Source organism: Phlebotomus papatasi, chromosome 3 (genome assembly GCF_024763615.1).
Source record: "Phlebotomus papatasi isolate M1 chromosome 3, Ppap_2.1, whole genome shotgun sequence".
Taxonomy (NCBI): domain Eukaryota; kingdom Metazoa; phylum Arthropoda; class Insecta; order Diptera; family Psychodidae; genus Phlebotomus; species Phlebotomus papatasi.
The window spans coordinates 20,342,321-20,366,972 of record NC_077224.1 but is presented as its reverse complement, the minus strand read 5'-3'; the positions used below and the strand labels follow the sequence as shown (position 1 = coordinate 20,366,972).

At 33.2% G+C, this 24,652-nt stretch overlaps 1 protein-coding gene across 5 annotated transcripts in view; it reads right to left on the bottom strand.

Annotated features, from left to right (window-relative positions):
- LOC129806845 (hemicentin-1) overlaps positions 1–24,652 on the bottom strand; it is a 687,416-nt gene that overhangs the window by 115,659 nt on the left and 547,105 nt on the right. The window contains exon 1 of one of the 5 annotated variants that reach the window (XM_055855635.1): positions 21,799–22,463. The exons of 3 other annotated variants lie outside the window; for them this stretch is intronic. In XM_055855635.1, coding sequence (XP_055711610.1) covers positions 21,799–21,850 — 52 coding nt within the window. In that variant the 5' untranslated portion in view covers positions 21,851–22,463. Of the gene's footprint in view, positions 1–21,798; positions 22,464–24,652 lie in introns of those variants that run through there. One more of the 5 variants, XM_055855637.1, reaches the window with a different exon arrangement.

The following is a 24,652-nucleotide window of genomic DNA, read 5'->3' as shown; positions in this document are numbered from 1 at the left end:
ACACAAAAAAGAGTGATAATGCAGAAGCGCTTGAGAACAGCCATGCACTGAAAAAGAATGTTCATGAAAAAAATTTTCCACTTGAATTCTCCATTGGAATAGCACTATAATGGTGCTATTCTAATGAAAAATTATCATTTTATTTTAGCACTTTGCTGTTCTAAAGTTCTTCTGTGTAATCTTTTGCTTTTTTGTAACACAAAGAGAAGTAGATAATGTAGAAGCGCTTGAAAACAGCCATGTACTAAAAACGAATGTTTATGAGAAAGCTTTTCCCTTTTCGTTTTCCATTGTAATAGCTCCATGAGGTCTATTTTTTGGCATTTTATTATTGAGAGTTTATAACTTTTCACTTCTAAGCATTATCCATATGACCTCTTAATTTAGAATTAAAGATTTTTGAAAGTCAGAAGCCTTCTTTTGAAGTCACATCCTAAAAAATAATTTGCTTATTAAAATGAATAACAACACTTTTACAGTGAGGCGTCTGTAACTGTAACATTTAGCACAAACATGTACTAAATCAACTAAGAATAGAAATCTGCAATTTTTGCGGGAAAATAATTAAAAAATATATTTATATAAAAGGAAGACTAATTATATTTCAATAAAATATTTTAGCCCATTCGTGATCTTTTATTAGCTAGTGATGTAAAACATGTACGAGTATAAAGCTGCAGTTAATCAGAGAGTGTGATCTGAGAAAACTATTTTATAGCACATAAAATTAATTACGAGTAGATAAGGCCTGAACTAAAGCAGTGAATTTCTTTAAAAAAAATATACTCTTTTTTATAACATAAACATTAACCGAATTTCTAGAAAACCAACTAACAAAAAAAGAACGATTTAAACCCTCTGGCGCTTGTCTAAGACAGTTTGGATAGTTCTGAAAAGATTTATAGAAGAATCAAACACTATTTTCAGACATTGTATGATTAGATTCACAAAAATTGCTATTCTATGAAAGATTTTTGAAGGCCCAATATTATGGCTTAGACACACTTATACGGGCTTCAGACCTAAGGTTAACCTATATGGCTCAACTAATCTAATTTTTTTTTATCAATTACGACTTTTTGAAAAAAAAATAACTTAGGATTGGATTATTAAGGACAAATGATCTGTTAGGCTCTCAAAAAGTATTAAAATTGCTCGCTATTTAAGATTTTGAGACATTCGGGAACTGGGCTAAACCTCTAGTCTGAAATTGGCCTTACGACTTAAGCCGAAAGACGACTTAGTGGATAATGATGGAAATGTAGTTTAACCATTATTTCTAATATAATTACGCAAAGTCGTTTCTCGGCTAATCCTCAGGTCTGTCAAGGTCCTTAGACACTCTTACGACTTAAACCAAAAGACGGTTTAATGTAATCGTAATCAAAGTAATAATCAGATTACCTTTCCATCAGATTCTGACTAATCCGTCTCTCGACTTAAACCGAGAAATGATTTAGTTAGTTGGAAGCTGATGAGAATTTAGTCAAATCATTATTTTGATTATAATTACGTTGAGTCGTCTCCCGGCTTAAGTCGTAAATGTGTCTAAGGGCCTTGACAGACCTGAGCATTAGCCGAGAAACGACTTAGCGTAATTATATTAGAAATAATGGTCAAACTACATTTCCATTATTTTCCACTAAGTCGTCTTTCGGCTTAAGTTGTAAGTGTGTCCAAGGCATAATATTGAGCCTTCAAAAATCTTTCATAATTACGTTAAGTCGTCTCCCGGCTTAAGTCGTAAATGTGTCTAAGGCATTATATACGAACTTAATATGTTGGATGACTTTAAATGTTCTAATGAAAACGATTCCTATTGTAATTCTAAAATTCCGAATTTTGGAATTAGGGTTTTAGAATAGGGCCTTTCATGAAGAACTACATTTCCAGCTAAATGCACTGAATGCTGCGAAGTATTCCAATGACTTTAATAACATTCATAAAGCCAAGAATGATTAGAAAATCGTGCAAAAGTTTGGCATCTGAGATATGAAAAACAATGTTCGGTAACTTGTATATTTATGAAATCTAATTAACAATTTCCTTTTAAGGATTATCTCGTAGATGATTCATCTAAGTACAGAATTTCACTCTCAAAATATGCAAAAGAAAAATTTGAAAATCCCAAGTCGATCCATTGAAGGACGTGCAAAATGTTAGAAGTATCCCTTGTTGGCTGGACCAAAAATGTTGGATGAGATAATTCCTAAGTAGCGGTGTGTTATATAAGAACGACATCTTAAAATTCCCAGTGAGCCTCCTTATAAATATTCAAATTAGCAAAACAAGAGCCAATGCCTCGAGTCTTGGAAAATTCACGGAAAAGCCTGCCTGGCAGAAAAAAAAGAAGTCAGACATTTCCCCATGGGGGAGGATACTTGTGCAAACCAAGTGTTTCTATGGGGGGGGAGCAATGTTGGGCAAAAACGAAAGCATAAATGTGTTTATTGCAAGAAATGCCAAAATAACAGAGTGCTGTCGCGCGAATAACATTCTAATATAAGCGTTGAGGCAATTTCAAGGATGCTATAGGGCCACAGAGGGAGTAATTTGCAATGCAGGAATGGTGGTCTGAATTCGTAATTAGAGATGCGAATTTGGGGAATGTTCGTATGCGAATCCATTCTGACCAAAATGCCTATTTGCAGAAGTGAACAATTTTCATCAATCCGAATTATGTGTTTGTAATTACATCAAATTCAACATACAATCACCACAATGATAGAATGTACGTGATTCCCATCTCACTCAGGTGGATTACTCTACCTCTCTGTCAGACTTCTATAGCCACTATGTATATCTACCCAAGTCTCGCAATTTTAATTTAACTCTCCAGCATAGGAAAGAAGGTGGGCGGGAAACCCACTGTGGAAGCAATTTGACTGCAAGAAGCTGAGAGCAGTGTCAGGTGGAGATGGGGGTATAAAAAGGTATATGGATAAAGAACGTGGAAATTATTATTGTATTAATTTATGCAGTGGGAAATTTCTCGTTCAGACACTCTTTTGTCTTCATCTCCCCACCGTTCATGGCTCGATGATGAAAGACACGAGTAATTTACTCAAGACTCTGGCTCACCATTTCTTGCACAGGTGTCTCTTCCAGAGATGGGAGTCAAAAAGGCGGAAGTCATGCTATTTTATGTTGTCGTTAAATTGCTTCTCAATTGTGGTTAGAAGTAGTAGAAGTCTTTGCAAACAGACAAAGAACGTTAGAGGGATAATGAACTCTGTGTTTGGAAATGACATTTTCTATTTTTTCGCAATTATTTTCGAACTAGCATTTCCACTATTCGAAATAGAAATTTTCGAAATAGACAAAGCGTACAAAAGAGTAAAAGTATTGGCTATATGAACAGAAATAAATTCGTGAGTCGTGTAATAAAATAGAATAAGAACAAGGACAATCGAAAGGGGGAGGTTTAACTTATGTTTTGGACAAAATAATTTTCGAAAAATTACAATATTCGAAGAATTTAAAATCATTTTCGAATTTACAAACTACAAAGATAGTACGCAGTAAAAGGATTTAAAAGTGGGACAGAAATAGTAAACACCGTTACGTGGTATTTTTCACAACAAAGTGAATACCGACAGATTTTGACACTCGAGCACTTCGAAATTCGATCAGGAAGGACTTTAGTCATCTTGCGGAATTACCAAGAAATAAGAATGTCTGTTTGTGGCAAGAATGACTCATTAATAATTTTAAGAAAACAATAAATAGAGGAAGATCTATTAAATGAGCATTTAAACAGTTTTAAAGAATCCTTGAATTCTTTTATAACTACAATTTATGACATACACATTCGAACAGCTGTTCGAAACTTAGTGGGTAGTTCAAAATTTCACGACACTGATAAATATTGTTAATTTAAAAAAAAGGGGAAGATCAATATTTATAATCCGTCGATTTTTATTTTGAATTTTTACATTCAAATGGTAATTTTTCAATTGTTTTTTTTAGAATGTTACACCATTTGTCCTTAATCCAAAATACTTTCTGTTATAAAATAGAAATGCGACAATGATGCACTGATGCTTGAGATTTTGATGTTAATATTGATTTTAATATTAGAAATACGAGGAAGGAAAGCTTGAAGCTGCAAAAGAAAGCGTTTCTTATTCAAATTTTGAATATAGCCAAATTTCAGGCTTGAAGCTTCAGATCAATGCTTTCCTTACTCAAATTTCTTTAAAGCATGGGATGAAATCTGGCCTTACTCGAAATTCGAATATAGACAGATTTTAGCCTTTGAAGCCTCGGATCAAAGCCGCCTTAACTCAAATTTCCATGAAGTTTCGGATGAAAGGTTTCCTTACTCAAATTTTTTTGAAGCTTTGCTTGAAGAGCTTTCTTTACTCGAATTTTTAATACAGTAATATCTTAGACTATAAAGCTTCAGAAGAATAAAGCTTCCCTTACTTAAATGTCTTTGAAGCTTTGAATGAAAGCTTGTGTTACTCGATTTTCGAATATAGCTAGATCTCAGACTTTCTAGCTTCGGATCAAAGATTTCTTTTCTTAAATTTCTTTGAAGCTTTAGATGAAAGGTTCCTTAACTCAGATTTCTTTGAAGTTTCGGATGAAAGGTTTCCTTACTCAAATTTCATTGAAGCTTCGTACGAAGCTTTACTCGAATTTCTAATACAGTAATATCTTAGACTATAAAGCTTCAGAAGAATAAAGCTTCCCTTACTTAAATGTCTTTGAAGCTTTGAATGAAAGCTTGTGTTACTCGAATTTCGAATATAGCTAGATCTCAGACTTTGTAGCTCCGGATCAAAGATGTCCTTTCTTAAATTTCTTTGAAGCTTTAGATGAAAGCTTCCTTAACTCAGATTTCTTTGAAGTTTCGGATGAAAGCTTCCCTTATTCAAATTTCTTTTAAGCTTCGGATGAAAGCTTCAAAGCCAGATCTCAGGCATCAGTGATTCGAATAATTTTTACATTTCTATTTTGGAAGAGAAAGTGTCTCGGGTTAAAGGTAAATAGTGTGTTGTATAGGATAATTAGAATTGTCCATACTTAAATTTTTGGTTATAACTAGAAATTCAAGAATGAAATGAGATTATTATAAGCTGCCGTGAATCATTTTCGCCGCATCAACTCTCACATTATCCTTCCCATTCCCAAGAGGAGGATAGTGTACCCTGGATGTTGTGCAAGTAAAATGAATTACGTAGAGTTCCGCCCGAGTCGTAGATTTTGAAAACAGCAAACCGGGTGTACTTGTGTCTCTTGACTTTCTCACTCCAACAGGGCACCTTCTGAGAATTCAGGTAAGGTGACTCTCTTTTCTCCTGGCACTTTTTTTTCCTACCCAGATGATGAATTGACCAAGACTTGGCTGCCCCCCCGGGGAAAAGAACTGTGCGAGGTGCAAAGCAAGGGCGCACCATATGAACTGTACCTTCCCACCTGTGTGCTAAATAATCCACCAACATTGACTCTTTGAATGTTTGAAAATGTATGTGAGAAGTGCACAGTGTGGCCTGTAATTTATTAATTCCCGGAAATTACGTGAGGATTCCTCATGCACGTTTATACGAAAATCCAAGGGATGAGGGATGAGTCTCCAAGGAGAATTATGCTAAGGATAGAAAGAAAAAAAAATATGCGAAAGATTCCTTTTATTCTTCAGAAGAAAATTCGACACCGAGGCACACCTTATTTGGCGTCAAAGCAATTGGGTGTTTTTTGGGGATGGAAGTCGATAGAGGCTGGTGAAAGAGGAGTCAATATACCATTTCAACCCTCCCTATCAATTTAGTTGAGCAAAAGAGATCCTATTTGATTTTCCAATGGCATTTTCGACAAATAAATTGCTGTGCGGTAACTCAACCTGCCGTTTCCGGTGGTTGAAATCATTAACCGTGAATTGAACACCATCTTCCTCCTAAAGCATGAAAAAAAAACCCGTAGTTTTGTTGAGGGCAAAGTGGAAGAAAAAGGTGAATACACAAAAGAGTTGCGCTGCATAATACATAATTCTCTTTTTTTTTCCTTAAGCACTCTCCCTACAACTTCATCTCCGGATCCCATTGTTGGCTCACAGAAAATTATTTGATGATGGGTTATTTTTATTTATAATTTAGTTAAAAATTCAAATAATAGGTTTTAGAGTCAAACAAAGACACATGAGAATGTCTTCCGTCTTTTGCCCGGGAGTTAATTCCATGTGAAAGAAATTTTTTTTTTCGGTTTGCCGTACAAGTCAATTTTGGTCTATGTTGACAATAGAACAGTGCCATCGAAAATTGCTGCTAATGTAATCAAGAAATTGTCTTTTTTCTTTCCTTTCTCTTCTTAATACAGAAGATTGAGATGCGTTAGCAATTGAAATGGGATTTAGTGCTAGAGGACTTACAATTAAATTGATTGATTGGAAAACACACAGTGCTCCACACGATTCCATCAAATAGATTTGGTTGAAGAGAAATTGATGAGTAAATCCAAAAGAGTCTTTTTTTGATTGTTGACTCAGACAATTTGATGAATCAAAGTTGAGGTATGAAGATGGGGATATATAATCAAAAAAGAGTCAATTAGAGATTCAGAAACTTCAAGGCAAATGATGAAGAAAAAAAACATGATCATCTCGAGAGATGAAGATATTTTATTCATCAAATGATCGAGAATTGTTAGTTTATGAACAAGAGAGACACTTGAGAGGAAGGAAAAGAGCATGAACTTAGCATAGTGCTTGTATTTATGCTGGGTATTGTCTGCTTTTAATTTGATACGGAGGATTTTATAATTTTTCTCATTATATTTTCTGTATATAATTGCAAATTTATAATAATTTTAGTCGAAGGGCACATATTTTGGCGAATATTGAAGATTTTTGGGACATTGAAGTTTTGCCGAATTGATAATAGTGGCACTAAATACGCATGATTGCTTGGAAATTCTGCCAGGCTCTTCTGGGTATCCGGAGTCCCAAAAGATATGAAAGAGTTAAACCTATTTTGCTCTCGAATATAGGGCATATCGATAGCTCAGAATAAGACTCGAACAACTCGCTAATGACGAATTTTACAAAAGAGAGATTTCAAGCTGAGGTTTTACATATTGTGTATAGGGTTTCAAACATTTAAAAAGCCTATAACTTTAAGACCCGCGATCCCAATAGGGATAAGCGGTTGAAAATGAATGAATGAATAACTTTAAGAATAATAAACTTTAAGGTCTAAAGAGTTCTTTAGGCCTGAGGTTTAGTCCAGTTCCCGTAGGTTTTAAAACCCAATTTTATTGGTTTTTCAGAATCTAAAGGATTAATTTAACTTAATATCCAATCTAAAGCTTTTTTTTTCAAAAAATCTTGGTTGGTAAGAGATTGAAAATGCTATGCCATATGACGAAACTCTAGGACTGAAGCCAGTATAAAGCCTCGCCAGCTTTGTTATATGGGTTAGCTTTTCTAAATTCTTATCAATCTTTGGAATATATTGTTTTAGAATTGCATATTAAGGGTAAATAGCAAGAGTTGGATAAAAATAAAAATAAATTGCTTGTTATTTAGGATTTTAAAGATTCGGGAACTAGTTTAAACGTTTATGCCCTAGACACACTTACGACTTAAGCCGAGAGGCGACTTTTAGTGGAAAATTATGGAAATGTAGTTTGAACATTATTTGTAATACTATTACGCTAAGCCGTTTCTTGGCTAATCCTCAGGTCTGTCAAGGCCCTTAGTCTTAGTCTGAAGACAACTTTAGCTCTTAGATTAAATTTATTATTGTTCATTTGTTTTTCATTTAGTTTTTACTGACCAAAATTTAATAATTGATAAAAAAATTCTTTATTTTCTTGAATAGAATAAATATTCTTACTGTTCATTTGATTTATCCACCTATTAATTATTTTTAAATACCATCTCATCGATTTTGAGATAAATAAACCACAAATATATAAATTTATTTAGTCAAAATTTTATATCTTATTTTAAATAATGGCATAATGACGTTTCCAAGCTGAATTTTTAGTTTTAAGGATTTATAAAACAAAACTTTCCGGAAGTTATACGGGCTTCAGACCTAATGCCAACTTCAGACTGAAGATTTGGCCCATATTGCGAACGTTTCAAAAATCTAAATAACAATCGATTTTATTGAGTTTTCAAAATCTAATGGATTATTTACTCTTAGTCTTCAATCTTAAATTATTATGCCCTAAAAAATCTTGCCTGAAAAGGAATTAGAGGTGTTAAGCCACATGGCTGCAGACCGTATAAAGCGGTCTGAAGGCTAGCGGTTTAGCCCAAGTCCCGAATCAATTTTATTGGTTTCTTTTTAATCAAATAGATAAATTTCCCTTCATTGTTCAGTACTAAGTTAAATTTTTTTCAAAAATCTTGAATGAATCCAGTAAAAAAGTAATGCCTAATGCATTGACAATGAACTGCCTGAACAAGAGAGGCTGATACAGAAACGAGTTCGGCATAAAGAAATCTGTCGATACAAATAGACATTCACTGCAACTGATCCAACCAAGGCTGGTCTGCCGCAATATAGAAACGGTACTGTGTGTGTACCTCAGGCATACAGAAGCCGAGATATAGAGCTGGAGGACCGCCTTGGGAATTAAGATAAAATGGAGTAATGTGGAGTGCGTAATGGGCCCAAATAAGTGGCCTGGATGCAGCGGAACCGATAAAGGTTTAAGCCGACCCATAGACAAATCTTAAATCTCAAATCTTATATCAATCGTTATTGAAAAATACTTCTCCACAGACAAGAAAACTTCTCTTTCTGAAGAGAGCTGAATAGTTTTAGGGTAAGTGTGTCAAATTCCGGCCAGCTTGCAATTCCGGTCACCTTTTTTGTTCCTCGAATTTCCATGAATTTTTAGTTTTTACATACTCTAGAGATTGTACAATGCAAAATAATGATAAAAAATTAGCTTCGACAAACGAGATGACGTGGAAAGGACATTGAAAGAATTCCCTAAGGGCAAGGTACTATGAGAATGAAGGTGTCCGAAATAGGGCACCAAAGCTATGTCTACATTTTTATTCATTTTAAAATGTATTAAGAATGATTTTAGAGTAAATAAAGACGATAAACTGTCTATAAGGTTCCAAGCAACACTTCTTAAGAAGAAGGAATACAAAAAAAATCAACTTTTATTAAAAATATTACATTTCAAACTTGAGACTTTGGCGCTTGCATGCAACTATGCCGAAATTTGGCACACTTACCCTACTCTTTGTCTCACAAGAAGATAAAAATTGTAAAAATTCTTATTCTTCTATGATTCGGATTAATAGGAATTTTATTCTGGTTTCCATAATTAAATGTTTTCAAGGTATGGAATTCTCATACTATGTTTAATTCATAAAAGGAAATAAAATGTATTTTATATTAATTAATTAATATAAATACAGTGATGGAATCTTAAATTAAAAAGAAAGACTTCTAACGTTTTCTGGAGTCAATTTTCTGAAAATTTATCTGAAAATCAATTTCATTTGACAAACCTATTAACAAAGTTGTCTATTGAGGAATAGTTTACAGTATTCCTCACCCACTGATGCATAAGCGAGTTTGAACATTGAAAAGAGGAAACTTATGTTTATCTTAAGACATTTGTGCAGCAATCATCAAAGACTGAACATTTTTTCTCCATCGTCGGAGAATCAAATAGTCGTTGAATAAATACTGTGGGCCTATTCGTAAGGGGAGAAATGTCTGTATCACTGAAACATTTACATTTTGTGACATGTGGTCCAAAAAGCTGCTCTGAGATGCAGATCAACTGGAGAAAAAAAAACATTTGGGCTTCCTCCTATATTGGCTCGTATAATGCCTGACAAGAGAGTGATCTCATGGTGATCTCACAGTCTCCTTCCAGTGCTGATCTCTACGCCTCAGAAGCAACGCCAAGTGATCTTCTGACACGATTGTAGAACGAGTTTTTTGTTTTCATTTGAGCTGCCAATCTTTTGCTGGATGGTTATAAGTTTTTGTTTTTTTTTTTAAAGAAAAATGAAACACACGATAAAAGAAGCTGCAGAGCGGCGATCGTGGAGAAAATTCAGCAAGTTACGATCAAATGAACCAAATAACATCCCATGAAACGATCTATGGCAAATTGTTCTCTGTCAGGAGATGTTTCCTCACCCATTCTACCTGGCGTGCAAGATATTTTCCTGCAGATGCACCATGCACAAAAAAATATATATAAAAAAGCGAATTCTTATCCTCGCCTCTCTAAATTATATGGTTGGAATGGAAGAATGGGAAAATGTGAAGTAGAATAAATTTCTTTTTTTCTTTTTTTCCATAGCCCGAATGATCGTTGAGAGGCTATGGGCAAATAATAAAACATTTCTTTTGCCAATTGATCAGCAAATACAAAAGGATACAAATGTCAGAAATCCCAATCTCACCATGATCTCTCTTCTCTGATTTTATTTGAGACCATCCTCCTTGTGAGCCATGTCGCTCTCAGGATTCACAACGGGGGTTTTTGTTTGCCTGGACCATTGCTCGCAAAGGCTAAAAAGGTGCTCTGAGCAAAAGCATTTTGAAAATGGCTGAAGACAAGGGACAATTGAAAGGAATTCCAGGCAAACGACACTCGAAACTTCCCCAAACACATCTTTCACCTCTCCTGAATCCCAAAAGATAGAAAACTCTCCTGTGGTACAATTGTACACAGAAAATAGAGGAAAGAATTCATTCCAAACGGAGGATTTATTCATCCGCACAGAAAAATGGTGAAAATGTGCCTTTTTGGTCCTCTTCCTCCCAATTGTTTGTCTATTGCCATTGCCAGTGTCACAGACAAGGGGCAGTTTTATCTGGTGAAAAATTGGTCTTTTGTTGAAATTTATCAAAAGCGATATTTATCGATATTGACCAAAGTCATACAAGTGCTGGACAATCAAATTTCCAAACGTATTGCATCTATCTGTCCCTCATTTTTCAACACAAAACCTAAATTCAATTTTAGCTTACACCTTTTAGATCAGGTAAAATTTCGTGAAATCAAAATTCAGATCCCTTTCTTTTTGTGACGTATTGCACTTTTATGAAGACAAATCTAAATTCAATTTTTCTTTAATTGAAATATGATTGATAATCAAGACCTAAATTGATCTAAAATCTAAATTCTATTTGACAAATGCAATTTGGATTTGGGTGTAAAATATATAGATATATGCAATTATGATTGAGAAAATTAAGAATGGATAATTTGATTTTATTACTTCCACAACAGGTTTTAGATCAGAAAAATGTCCTTATTTTTTGAATTTGAATTTGAATTTTATTGTCATCTCCGTTTTTTCCACTCCCCATGCGGCCTTCGCCGTCTTAGCGTGGATTCCAGTCTCTGGGATGAAAACGATTGAAAATCCCATCATTGGTTGTATATTTCGGAACCGCACATACACTGAGAGAAATCCGAAAAAGTTAAAATAACATTCCGGAAATGTTAATTTTACCCTGCAGTATTGATCCAAAATAGGTGTAAATATTACCCTTCTTAGGTGTATTGGGGGTTAAAGTTACTTTTTTTTCATGTTAATTTTACCCTTAAAAAGGTGTAAAATTAACATTAAAAAATGTTGATATATTTTTACACCGAAAAGGTGTTAAAGTTCTGAGGAAAAAAAGTTAATCGTACCCTTTTTTTCTCTCAGTGTATGTAGATCACTTAAATTAAATCAAAAACTCTCTTTCTCAAATCTTGTATATTTATATATAAAAAAAGAAGAAGACTATCAGAAAGTGGGATAGACATACATATACAAAACATTTAGTGAAGGAAGGGATAAGAATTTTGATTTTAGGAAATTTTCCTGATCTAAAATGTGACCCGGATGCAAATGAAATAAATTTGATATTTTAAATTTACGATGAGAAATTAACATGTTTTAATGGCTATGGCACATCGTTTAGAGAAAGAATATTTCATGTAATATACGTCTCTTTCTTCCTCAAACGATATGCACATGTTTATCCCACTCTTTCGGACTCTTCTTCTTCTTCTTTTGAACATCACATCAAATTAAATTTCCTTCAATCGAATTTTGATTGCTAAAGAATGAGATAGACATATGCAAAACGTTTGAGAAAGAAAAGGATGTTAATTTTAGTAACGAAGCAATGGATCTTGGTCGATCAAATCGTTTTTAATGGCTCCGGCATACCTTTTAGATCAAACAAATTTCATGAATTCGAATTTAGGATCTCTTTCTGTCTCACATGTTGTACATATGTCTATCTCATTCTCTCGCACTCTTCTTCTCTGAAACATCACTCCAAATTCAATTTAGCTCAATCGAATTTGGTATGCGAAAGAATGAGATAGTCATATGCACAACATGTGAGAAAGAAACGGTTTCGAATTTCGACTTCATGAAATTTTCCTGGTCTAAAAGGTGTGCCGGAGCCATAAGGATCCATTTAAATGGAAATATTTCAAAATGCACTACACCGTACCACACACCGGTAAATTTAGAAAATTATTGGTTTGTTTCTTAGATAAAATCTTAAATGTGTGTCACTAATCGTTTCATGTCATCTTGGCTAAAATAGAAAGTTTAATCATCTTTTTGTATTTTACTTCGAAAGGGACTTTTCGAATTAAAATGTCCTCGTATAAATGAGCCTTAAGAGTCAAATCCTAAACTTAAACTTTTCTTATTAAATACGTTATTCTTTTTTTTAACAGGAATTTTAAATAAAACCTCATTTATCTTCCAAAAAACATTTCTTAAGGAAATGCGAGAAATGCAAATGACTTGGAGATTTTTGAGACACAAATACGTTCTTGGAAAAAAATATATAACAATCGCTGATACAGATGTTATTTATATCCTTATACATCCCTCACGTTTAAAGAGTGAAAAAAAGCCAAGTAATTTACCATTTTTATCTCTCACTCTCATTCTCCAATCCATTCAGTGTTGGATGTACCTCATGAATATTTTATTAGTTAATTTCAGAACTAGCTGTACGTGAAGGTATTTTCACTGGAGTTTTGTATGCAACAGAGGAGGATTTGCTGTATTGTTTTGTAAATAACTAAACTATCATGTCACATTCATATCAATTCAATTATCATTGATATTATCACGTTCTATGTCTACACATGAACTTATTTGTTGACCACTTGATTATGTATTTGCTCGCGTGATGGAACTTTGTGTCTCCTACTTAGGCTACAGATACTACCCCTCTATTTAGGGGAGCTCTGTGACATTATTTTGTTATACATTTTGCAAAGGGGAATGATTTGTTTCTAACTACAAATTGAATTTTGATGAAAGATTCTCCCTCAAGTTCTCTCTTTTTCCCCCTTCTCCGGAATTGGGATGAAAATTTGAGATCGTTATATATTTTGTAACGAATTTTTATCCTCATTCTCTCAACTATAATTGACTCACGATCCCGCCCTCAGCTTTCATCTCCACCCCTGACTTATTGGCGGAAATATAAATTGCAATTATTTACACTTTGGCACGGTAAAGGAACCCTATTTCTCATCCCTATTCAACCCTCATATTCGTGCCATTTTGCTGTAGGAAGATGATTTTTACAGCTGCGATCAGAGGTATTAAAATACTTTATTTTTGGGTATATATACAGATTTATCTACGTGTAAGAGGTGTAAAATAATATCTAATAACAAAATAATATATTAAATAAAATACAAAAAGAAAGATTTAGGGTAAGTGTGCTAAATTTCGGCATAGTTGCATGCAAGCGCCAAAGTCTCAAGTTTGAAATGTAATATTTTTAATACACATTGATTTTTTTATTCCTTCTTCATAAGGAGTGTTGCTTGGAACCTTGTAAACAGTTTACCGTCTTTATTTGCTCTAAAATTATTCTTAAAACATTTAAAAATAAATAAAAATGTTGACATAGCTTTGGTGCCTTATTTCGGCCACCTTCATTCTCATAGATTTTTGCCTTTCGGGAATTCTCCCAAAGCCTTTTTCACGTCATCTCGTTTGTCGAAGAAATATTTTTTTGTTATTTTTTGCATTGTATAATCTTTAGAGTACGTAAAAACTAAAAATTCATGGAAATTTGAGGAACATAAAAGGTGGCCGGAATTGCAAGCTGGCCGGAATTTAGCACACTTACCCTATTTAATGTTTTCTAATTTTATTGAAAAATGTAACGGCCATCAATCCTCTAATCTTATAAATCACTTAATAGGCCTTTAAAAGCTGTTTCGTAATCTCGAAAAATGATCTTTAATTTTAAACTGTCAAATTATTATAGGCTTTGTAGTGAAAATTCAGTATCGAATGAATTTTTTTTCAAAAAATCGTCATTCGGACAGAGTGGCACTAAGATCATTTTATAGGCGTATAGGTCTTGGTGATACGCAACAAACGTCTTCAAAATTCTGTCAAACTGGTTCACAAGAAAGTGAGGAGTTTTTGACATTTTGTTGACACTTTTGTCCCTTTTAACACTTATTCAGAAGTTAAAAATGAAAAATAACATAGGCTCTGTTGCGGATGAAATCAGAATAACGTTTTTTTCTTATGATTTATGAAGGGATATTTAAAAGTCTCTTATGAATGTACAGTATTTAAGAAAGCATTTTTTAATCAACTAATTCACCTATAGGCCTTTCAAACAAAATACAACTAATTTTACAATTACTATTCAGAAATTAAAATGTCAAATATCTTCAGAACAAAGTGAAGAGTTGATTATCAGTTTGTTGATACTTCTGACACTTCAAGACCTTCAAGACTAGCAAGAAATTACATAAGTCTCCTTGCAGACGAAAATAGAAGTTCTTTAAACGGGTTTTCTTTAAATTTTTAAAGGGATATTCAAATAAAATGTGTAATGAATGTAAACCATTTACAAGAGTGTTTTTCTAAATCAACTAATTCACGGCGTATAGGCCTTTCAGATTAAATGCAACGAACTGTACAACAACTAGGCATAATTAAAAATGTCAAAGGTTTTCACAAAAAAGTGAAGAGATTTTGACAGTTCGTGGACACTTTTGATACTCTAAAAATCAAACAAGAAATGTCATAGGCCTTTTGCGGACGAAAGCACAATAACGTTTTTTCTTATGATTTTTAAAGGGCTATTCAAGAAACTTTCATTGTAAACCATTTACAAGTGTTTTTCTAAAAAAACTAATTCACGAATAGACTTATAAGCCTTTCAGATAAAATGCAACCAACTTAACAACGACCATGCAGGAATAGGAATGTCGAACTTCTCCACAACAAAATGAAGTTCTATTGACATTTTATAGACACTTTTGACACTTTAAAACTCAAAAAAAATCACATAGGCCTTCTTACAAACGTCTTAAGATTTTCTTTAGACATTTTGTCGTCCATAAAGGATTGCCTACTTCTATAGAACTACGAGCAGAAAATGACTTTAATTGTAGAAATTTATTTTTGCATTAGTTACATGAATAAATTTTCTACTATGACTATTACAAAAAATAAAAGATGTTCTGGTGGCAAAAGTATTTGCAGAAATTGTTGAGGAAGTTCCTTAAGAAAACTTCTTTCATTTATGTGGTTTAATTTGGTCGACAAAATATTCAAATATGCAATTTTCATGCATTTTATTAATTTCTCAGCTGAGAAACCTTATTAAAATTTTCAACATTGCTCCTCCAACATAGTTTCTATGCAAATAAATGATATGTCATCAAGAGAGAAGGAATTGTTAATTTTACTCAAGATTCTATAATATCATTCAGTGTCTGACTTTCAGCATCATGACCAAGATGGGAATGGATGTATTCGGTTAAGGAAATGTCTGCATCAAATACATATAAATATGTTTGAGCAAGTGTATAGAGAATCTATTTCTCAATAGACTTTTCAAGGCTCGAGAAACATCATTGAACGTTTGCAGATTCTAAGATGCTCAATGGATAGGAGTGAGAGTCCCTTGAGAATTTCCAATGCACACGGCATGAAACTTGTAAACTGGAGCAATCTGTTCAAACAATAATCTAAGAGTTAGTCAACCAGAAATAATCTACTCTGATAAGAGGATAAGGACAACAGCATCCCATTCTCTTCATTTGACTTGGTATATTATATTGAGTAAAGTGGGATGCATCCCTGGCCAGAGTTGTGTCTTCAACATACATCGTCAATTCTCTGATGGGATTTCCAGATGACAGAGTTGCATTTAAATCAGATTTCAGATATTGTTGTATTAGCCTCAAGGATTTGTCTCGAGAAATACCAATGTGAATCTTGTCTCAATACAATCTTCAAATTAACATCTTCTAGAGGTTATCTATAAGATGATTTCTGATCTATTGACATTTTAATTAAGACAGTATCATGAGAGAGAATGGACGATAACACTGAAACAAACTTGTGACTGCTTCGGATTAGGATATAAATCTTTTGAATTATTTAACATGGAACTACGATCAATAAATCTCTTATAAAAGAGAAAAGAGCTTTAACGTTATTTTTTTTTGATAAATCCAGTTCAAAGAACACTATTTTATCAAATCTTTATGACCAATACTAAATAATTCGCTGGGGTAGTAGTAAACACAGGTTAGCAGTAAAAACTGATTTTTATGTCTAGATTACTACTTGGACTTAAGTCGATAATTTCTTCAGTCGACAGGTATTTCCAAAGAATTTATGAATTCATATAAGTCTATTACCATAGGTTTTCTACTCCATGTAGAAAAAAACTAAATTTGATTAGTAAATAGAGGTAGCTAATCCTAATAATTATACCGCAAAACTTCCTTGGACGTTAATTGTTCTATTCAGAAAGATATAAAGGATCTTTAAATTATTTTCCCATCCCATTGAGGAAGACCCGTACCAAATGTCGAAAGCTTTGAGAAAATTTCATTTCTTTTATTTGAGAAAAAGAGGATGCTTCTGACTAATATCGAAAAATCTGAGTTTGAAATCCATCAGATATCCATCCTAAAGGATATATCATTCGCAGTTATTATTAAAATTTACCAAGTTTGCAAGATATGATTTAACTTCAAATTATAGATAAATGGGTCAGACTTGTCCGGGACTCCAAGACCTTTCCAACGATTCCAAACTTGATTAAATCGGTTAAGAAATAGGCATTCTAGAGATTTATTAACTCTTGATATTGAAAAATCGTTTGTTCCGGTCAAAATTGGTTTAGCACGGTCTTCAGTAATTTGAGCTTTGATTTAAGATAACTTGGCTAAATTTAAATCAATTTTGCAGGTGATCTACTTAGAATTAGGGTAAAGTGATACAAGTTGGACATAGTGTTACAAGTTGGACAGGGATTTTTTCTTGATAAATACAGTACTAAATTTTTTTAAGCACAAGGAGCCAAATTATAAAACTAAAGCATTAAAAATATACAAATAAAAATGAAGTACTAAATTTATCAAGAAAAAAAGTACTGTCCAAGTTGTAGCATTGTCCAACTTGTACCACTTTACCCTAAGTCTTGAAATATTTAATTCTGGTTGAATTGTTATATTGTCTTCTGGCTTCAGGAATAACCATATGGCTTAATTCCTCTATTTCCTTATCAAGTAAAATTTTTTTTAAAGAAAATTGTGGCTTATGAGCATCGCACAATAACTTTTATTTGTAATCATGTTTTCAAAATTTTCCATGAGAATGAGCGAGATGACTAGATCTAGATCTCACTCATTCTCATTGAAATGTCAAAAACATGTTTAGTAAACAAAAGTTATTGTGCGTTAGGCATTGGAATCTATCGTAACGGCAAATGAATTATTATTATTTTGAAAAATAAGTAAAATTTCTTCTTATTGAGAAGCTCTAGATAGACTATCGGAAACAGGGCTAAACCTATAGTCATAAGACTGCTTGATATTCTGTTTTAAACTATTTTGAACAAGTCTATTAAGTCAAAATGCGATTTTTTATAGATCTAAAGATTAGCGAGATCTACAGAGAGAATGTTTAATGTAATTACCTAAGTGTTTTTCTTATTTTTCAGTGTCAATATTATCATTATTTATTTATTTTTCGCTATTTGCTGTTTTTAAAACCATTTTTAAGCAATTTTACCAAATGTACTTTGTAGAGCTGTTAATTAGCAACTTATTATATTTTTAAATTTGAATAAAAAGAAATTTAGGCACCTCTTATACCCCTATCCTGTTCAGGTTAATTTTCTGACTTATCCAAATTCGATGCTTATCTACTTAAGCTTCATATATCGATTAGGGCTTAAGATATCTTCATTATCGATACCCTAAAGAGCATTTCATACCTTCATTAATTCTCAAAATCCATAAACTTCTTTTTAATTGGTGACCTTCCTCTGACCAATTACCAACTTTTCTTGGAAGAAATATTATAATTCAAAAATTCAAATAAGGGACTCACAAGTGAAACACTTAAGGGTATACATTACTAAAAGTAATTAAGGAAAATTGCACGCATTTCCTCAACGGCCAATTTCCTGTACACGCAGAGGTTATCATCTAAATTGCATCTAGATGGATATCTACTCTGATGGATACTTGTGCACAAATCGAAATGCGTGCATTGGGAATGAATGGGATTTGAAGGGGAATTTGTGATTTACCAAATCAGCAAATTTTGCATGTTGATTCCATAAGGCTTCGGAATCATATGACAGAAATACCATTTCATTCTAGAAATTGCTATCGATGCAAATATGCTCTATACCCAAAACCATAAAATAAAAAAAAAGAAACTGAGAGAGGTGGGCAAAAAAAGAAATGCGAAGATTGAGAAGGTAACACTGCAAATATTGTGTGATATCGCTGTAAAGGTGCTGTTGTGTGGTATTTTTTAGTGTTTCACCATCGCCGATGTTGAGAAGTGGCAGCTGCAGAAATTTTTAGTGTGGAAAGTTGAGGCTATTGCTGGAGTGAAATTCCAGGGAAAAATCCCACCCATTTAATTGGGGAGTAAATGAAAGGATTGTGGTGGTTTCGCGGGAAAATGACTACCCAAGAAGCAAAAAAAGACAGTCTTATGGGATCGACAATTCTTATAACAGTCTTATTAAAAGTTAAGGTTTTATAAGGCGTTTAGGACACTATAGCATTGTGAGGAATTATTTTTGAAGAAGATATATCGTAAGTTAGATCAGCAATTGTCGTAACTTGCTCATCACGTTATCAGGAGTTCTTCTACAGTATGTGTATTGTCATACTGTTAGAAGAAGTGCTGACGACGTGATGAGGATTACGACAATTGTTGATCCAACTGACGATATCGACTAAGAAATATTTTGCTTTTGATCAGAGGTAATAGGGCTACAACAAGTCCTACACTTTCTAGTGTCTTATACATTTATGACTTTCGATATAATTACTTTATTTACCAAGCCTAAGCGGAATTATTTTCTCATTGAGAAAATAATCGTTGAGATACTTAAACGGCACATGTTCGAAATACAGGGATTTTCGAAAAAGTCATACTCAATTTCGAAATCTCAAGCTTAATTTCCGCATAATGTTTAGAAAATTCATTAAATAATAAAACAGGAATAAATTGAAACCTGTTGACACTAGAAACACTTCGAAATTTGAACAGGGATTCAGCAAAACATTCTTTTTTGTTTTCGAAAATTATATTCGAATTTTTTAGACTTCAGTTGTGAATGAAGAAAACAAGGTAAATGTCTGTCTTAAAGATCTTTGAACTTTTAGATATCTTATTCTGCATTTTGAATTAAGATTTAAACATATTTGAAAATCGGTATGCTCCTTATAAGTCTACCGTTTTGATTATTAGGGTTATACGGGGCTTCAAACCTAAGGTTTGGGCCCTGTGGCCTAACTTTTTTAATTTCTTATCAATGAAGAAATTTTTAAAAATTTTGACTCGGGATTGGATTATTAAAGACAAAGAGGCCATTTACACCGCCGCATTGGATTGAGATTAAATTGTCCCAAAATCGGTTTTTGGGACAACTCAGTAAGAATCTAATACGACAGTCTAAATGACCTCAGTGAAATCGTTTAGATTGCTGCCTTAGATTAAGACTTAATGATCCGAAATCCGATTTTGGAACATCCGATTCTGAAAATCCAATAAAGGTTGCTGTTTGGGACTTTGGTACCTTCAGGAACTGGGCTAAATCTCTAGTCTCAAGATCGCTTTATACAAGTAGACATTAAGAAACTATGGTCTATAACATCTTACTTAGAGAATTCTACTGCTATAAACAATTCTTGTTTTTTTTTCTGTTTAGTATTCAAATTCGAAAAATCATATACGATATTTGAATTATATTAATTAAATATTTGAATTACTGAATAAAAACGACCTATCCAGGGGTTTAATTTTTGTAGGTTTTGTTTTATTGAGACCTAAAAATTTAGTCCAATAGGGGAAAGTGCCCCTGCTTGATACCGTTGGAAGCTTCGTAATGACTGAATTTTCTATGTTTCACAATATATATATATGACTCATCGTAATCATATTTTAAAAACTATGGGAAAGTAGCCAGTTTTTAAAATATATTGCGAAGTCATGTTTCTTGAGAAGCATAGAAAAAATTTATTCATTACGAAGCTTCCAATGGTATCAAGCATGGGTACTTTTCCCTAGTTTAACTTTTGTTCTTTATGTTTATTTGTCAGAATTGATTTTTGAAATTAAAATCATAAATCTTAAATCAGTGCTCTTCAGTCGACTGAGTGCCCTTAGACTTCAAAAATAATTAAATTTGATGGTTATTTAGGGATCCATTAGAATAGGATAGGATATTAAGAGATCCGGACACTGGGTTAAACCTTCAATCCTAAACTCGTGTTATAGTGGTCTTGTAGAAGGTCCATAAATGCTCATGATGCTAATTTGATCTCTGTATGTGTTTTCGAAAATTTTAAAGATATTTCTAAATGATACTCCCTTCGCATTTTCTTACAGAACGTTTCTAGTTCTTTGACTATTGCGAATATTGCGATCAATTCAGAATTTAGGAGTTGAACAAAAAGACTTTACGCTAAAAACCCTAATAACGGTTTAATAATGTCACAGCGTAGTCGTAGATGCAGGTGACCCTTCATTCCAGGGACGATTGCATCCTTCTTTTCGTATTTTTCTTCAATTCTGGTATTTAAGGATGGTCTAAAGGCCATGCTTAAATGCTAAAATTAAAAAAAGGCTTACGAAAAGCATGGGTACAAAGACACTCACATCTACGGTATTTCAAGGACTCTACGAAACTTATTAAAGAGCAGAAATGTTTCTTGGGAAATATGTTTAATAAAAAATCTTAATTAGTCATAAACTTTTTTGGAAGTTCTTTAGAGAGGCCTTAGTTAATGTTTTGTTCAAACTTCCTATGAGAATTTTATGCGAATTCTCTAAAGAAATTTGTTGTATCTTTCATATTTTCTTATAAAATGCTTGAGATTCATTAACAGAACTGATTTTAGATATCCTAGAACGTTTTATGACTAAGTCGAAAAAGCAAGAATGTTTCTTGGGTGAGTAAGTTGCCAGAGTTATGGGCACATCATGACTTATTGCAGGATGAAATCATACAGGTGTTCTTGGTGTTCTGGGGAAGAGCACGATATAGAGGAATCACTCTTTTCGCGTCCAGAAACACCCCCCCCCCCCCCATCACAAAATACCCATTAGTCAATTTCTTTCCTTTTTTTCCTCTGTCCATCCTTCATCTTCTGCCTTCACACCCAAAAGGCTAACGAAGGGAGATGAAGGGAGGGCAATGGAGGAAAGCATCTGCCGGCGGGTAAAAACGTCAATTAAATTAAATGCATGCTTTTATGGATGAAACTTTTATGTGGTTATTCCGGGAGAGAAAATGAGTAATTTCTTACCAAGAAGCAAAAATGCCGTGATGAAATTAAACGATTTTACAGAGTAATCCATTTTTTGTGGGTGGCTATATATTGGTATAAGTGTGTAATCCACGGTGCTTGATCAATTAATAAGGACACTGAATGCACTACAAAAAAAATCCTTCTGTGTCCTATGGTGGTTGATGGAATTTTTGCACACGTAATCCAGAGATCCAGGAATTTTTTTTTTTTGTTATTGTTTGGTATCAACACTGAAATTCACAATTGTATCGTACACCATTCTCTCACACATTACCAAATTCTTTTGCACGGTTTGTTTCTTTTTTTTTGATTTTTAATTTGAGAAAATAATAAACAAAACTATCACCAGACACCCACAAACACAAAAAAATCAAAACCTCCCCCGAAGGAGCTCAACAATTGGCGGGAAAATCCAGCCTGTGGCTTCACTTCACAAAATTCTGCACATGAAATCCTCTCACACCAAAAATCACACAATTCCAGGACGTTTGCTAAATAATCCCAAAAAGCGATGATGTCGCGATATTGTGCACTTCCTTTGTAATCTTGTCCAGTTTGCAAAACGGTCACAAAATCATCCAATTGGATTTTAAGGGGGATTGTCATGTGAAGCAACAACGTATACACCAACGTAACATTGTCGATTCAAGGCGAAAGATAAACTAAAGTTTGGCTTCAATTCGATTTTCAGTTGAGCATCGAGTCACTTGGAAGTGGTTTTATAGTTTGAATGTATTGATGCCTTCACATACATACTCAACATTGTCGGTTGTTTGGAGAGTAACAAAACATCTGCACATAACTTTTAAATACACGCCACTATAAAATCTACCTTTCAAAATGTCTTCTCGTCTTTTCCAACCGTATTCACCTCTTTGCCCAACTCCGGTTCGCCACCGTTCAATCTTTCACGGAAACTTTCCGCAACGACTTGAGAGGTGTTCGTATTTGGTATTGATTGAGTGCAACTAGATTATTCTTAAACAGAGAAAAGTAGAATTAAAGATAAAGTCGAACAATTCTTCACGAATTTATATTCTAAATTTTATTTATAAAGTTTTGAATAAGTAGTTTAAATAGGAAAATATTCTTTTATAATAGTTTGATAGGGGAAGTGCTTATAATTTTGGACAGTCTGCATATAAGCATCGATATCCTAAGTTTGAAGTGCCATACTTTCAATACTAATTGACTTTTCTTGTTACTCTCTTTTCAGAAGGATTGTTTAGAAACTTGGCAAGCTATTTATCATCTCATTTTTACTAAAATTAGTTTTAATACGTTTAAAAATGAATTGATATGTAGAGGTGAATTTGACTCTTATTTTGGACAACTTGATTATTAATTTTTACAACTTGTCTGTAAATTTGGACAGATAATCCGCCTCAACAGGATGCCCATTGTTCTTCATTTTATGAACCAATCTTACCAAGTCCTCTTCCTGGTCATGTAAGGGAAACGTGGAATGTCACAAGACGCCCAGAAACTTTCCATATCATTCATTAAAGTGAGTTGACTTCGGTACTCCAAGTACGTGCGGATTCTCTCATTCCCTGCCCTTTCCGGGAGCCTTTCAAGGCATTTCTCACTGCATCTCTTTCGTAGAGATGATGCTCCTTCATTTCTCCAGGCATTTGTCCAACCTAGTCATCACAAAAGTTAAAACTTCACGAAATTTCGTGAGAAAAACACCTGTCCAAAATAAGAATCATCACCTCACTGGTGAATGTCTTAAAAAATTTCCCATTTTTCACACGAAAAATATAATTCACAAGGCAAATCTCACTTCAGGTCAAATGTACAAATCATCAGTAACGTGAATCAACACAATACTCAATGAATATTCAATAATATCACTCAAAAACAGCGAACAAACTTTGTTAGTACTTCACCAAAACTAAATAAGACTGAAGTAAGCCACGAAGTTCTGTCATATTTCTCGTAAGCAATTGCTCACACTGAATTTTCAACAAAGCAATTTCAACTCAAATCATATTCAAATTTTAACGTATTTAGTGTTAAAATATTCCAAAAAGAACAAATATTTAAATAGAATTCATTATTCATCAAATATTGGAATAAAAATCCATCATTTTAATCAATTTATTTTTAGTGTCCAATGTTATCCTCAAAGTGTCCAAAATAAGAAACTGGACAAAATTAGAAGCATTTCCCCTATCACTTTTTTTTTAAATTCGAAATTTTGATTTTCGAGTTTTTGATCGGGACTTTAAATTTGGAAGTCTGTTTATTTTAAATCAATTTAGGAGTTCGGATAACTTTCTTGAAACTTAATAAAAATTATAATTAAATAATTACCGAATTATTAGAGGAGAGTAGTCTGTATTAACTAAACCTAATACTACATTAACTCTTTTCTAATAAATTTAATTATTAAAATAGAAATTTTCTTTGGGAAATTAAAGAAAAATTGAAACATTCAAAGTCTAGAGCATTCAAAGGCAGGCAACTGTCCCCTATATAGGGCAAAATTTGGAAATCTGAATAAGCCAATTTAGGAGTTCGGATGCCTTTAACAAAACTTGTTAAAAAGAAATCATAATTGGATAATGACTAAATTACTGATTGAAATTATTCTTGATTTCAAGATCAAGATTAAGATTATAGTCCTAAAATAAATTTTAAAGTTTTGTGACTAAAAATCAATATTCCGACTGAGTTTCTAAGCCTAAATCCTGATTTAAATATAGGGTTAAGCTTTTTATTTAAGAAATGATGGTTCCTAACTTTTGATCCTGATTTTACTATGAAGTGTAAAGCAACTTAAACAAGTTTTGAAATATCACCATTAAAATGGGTGTTAGTACAGTAGACTCTCTCAAATGCGGGC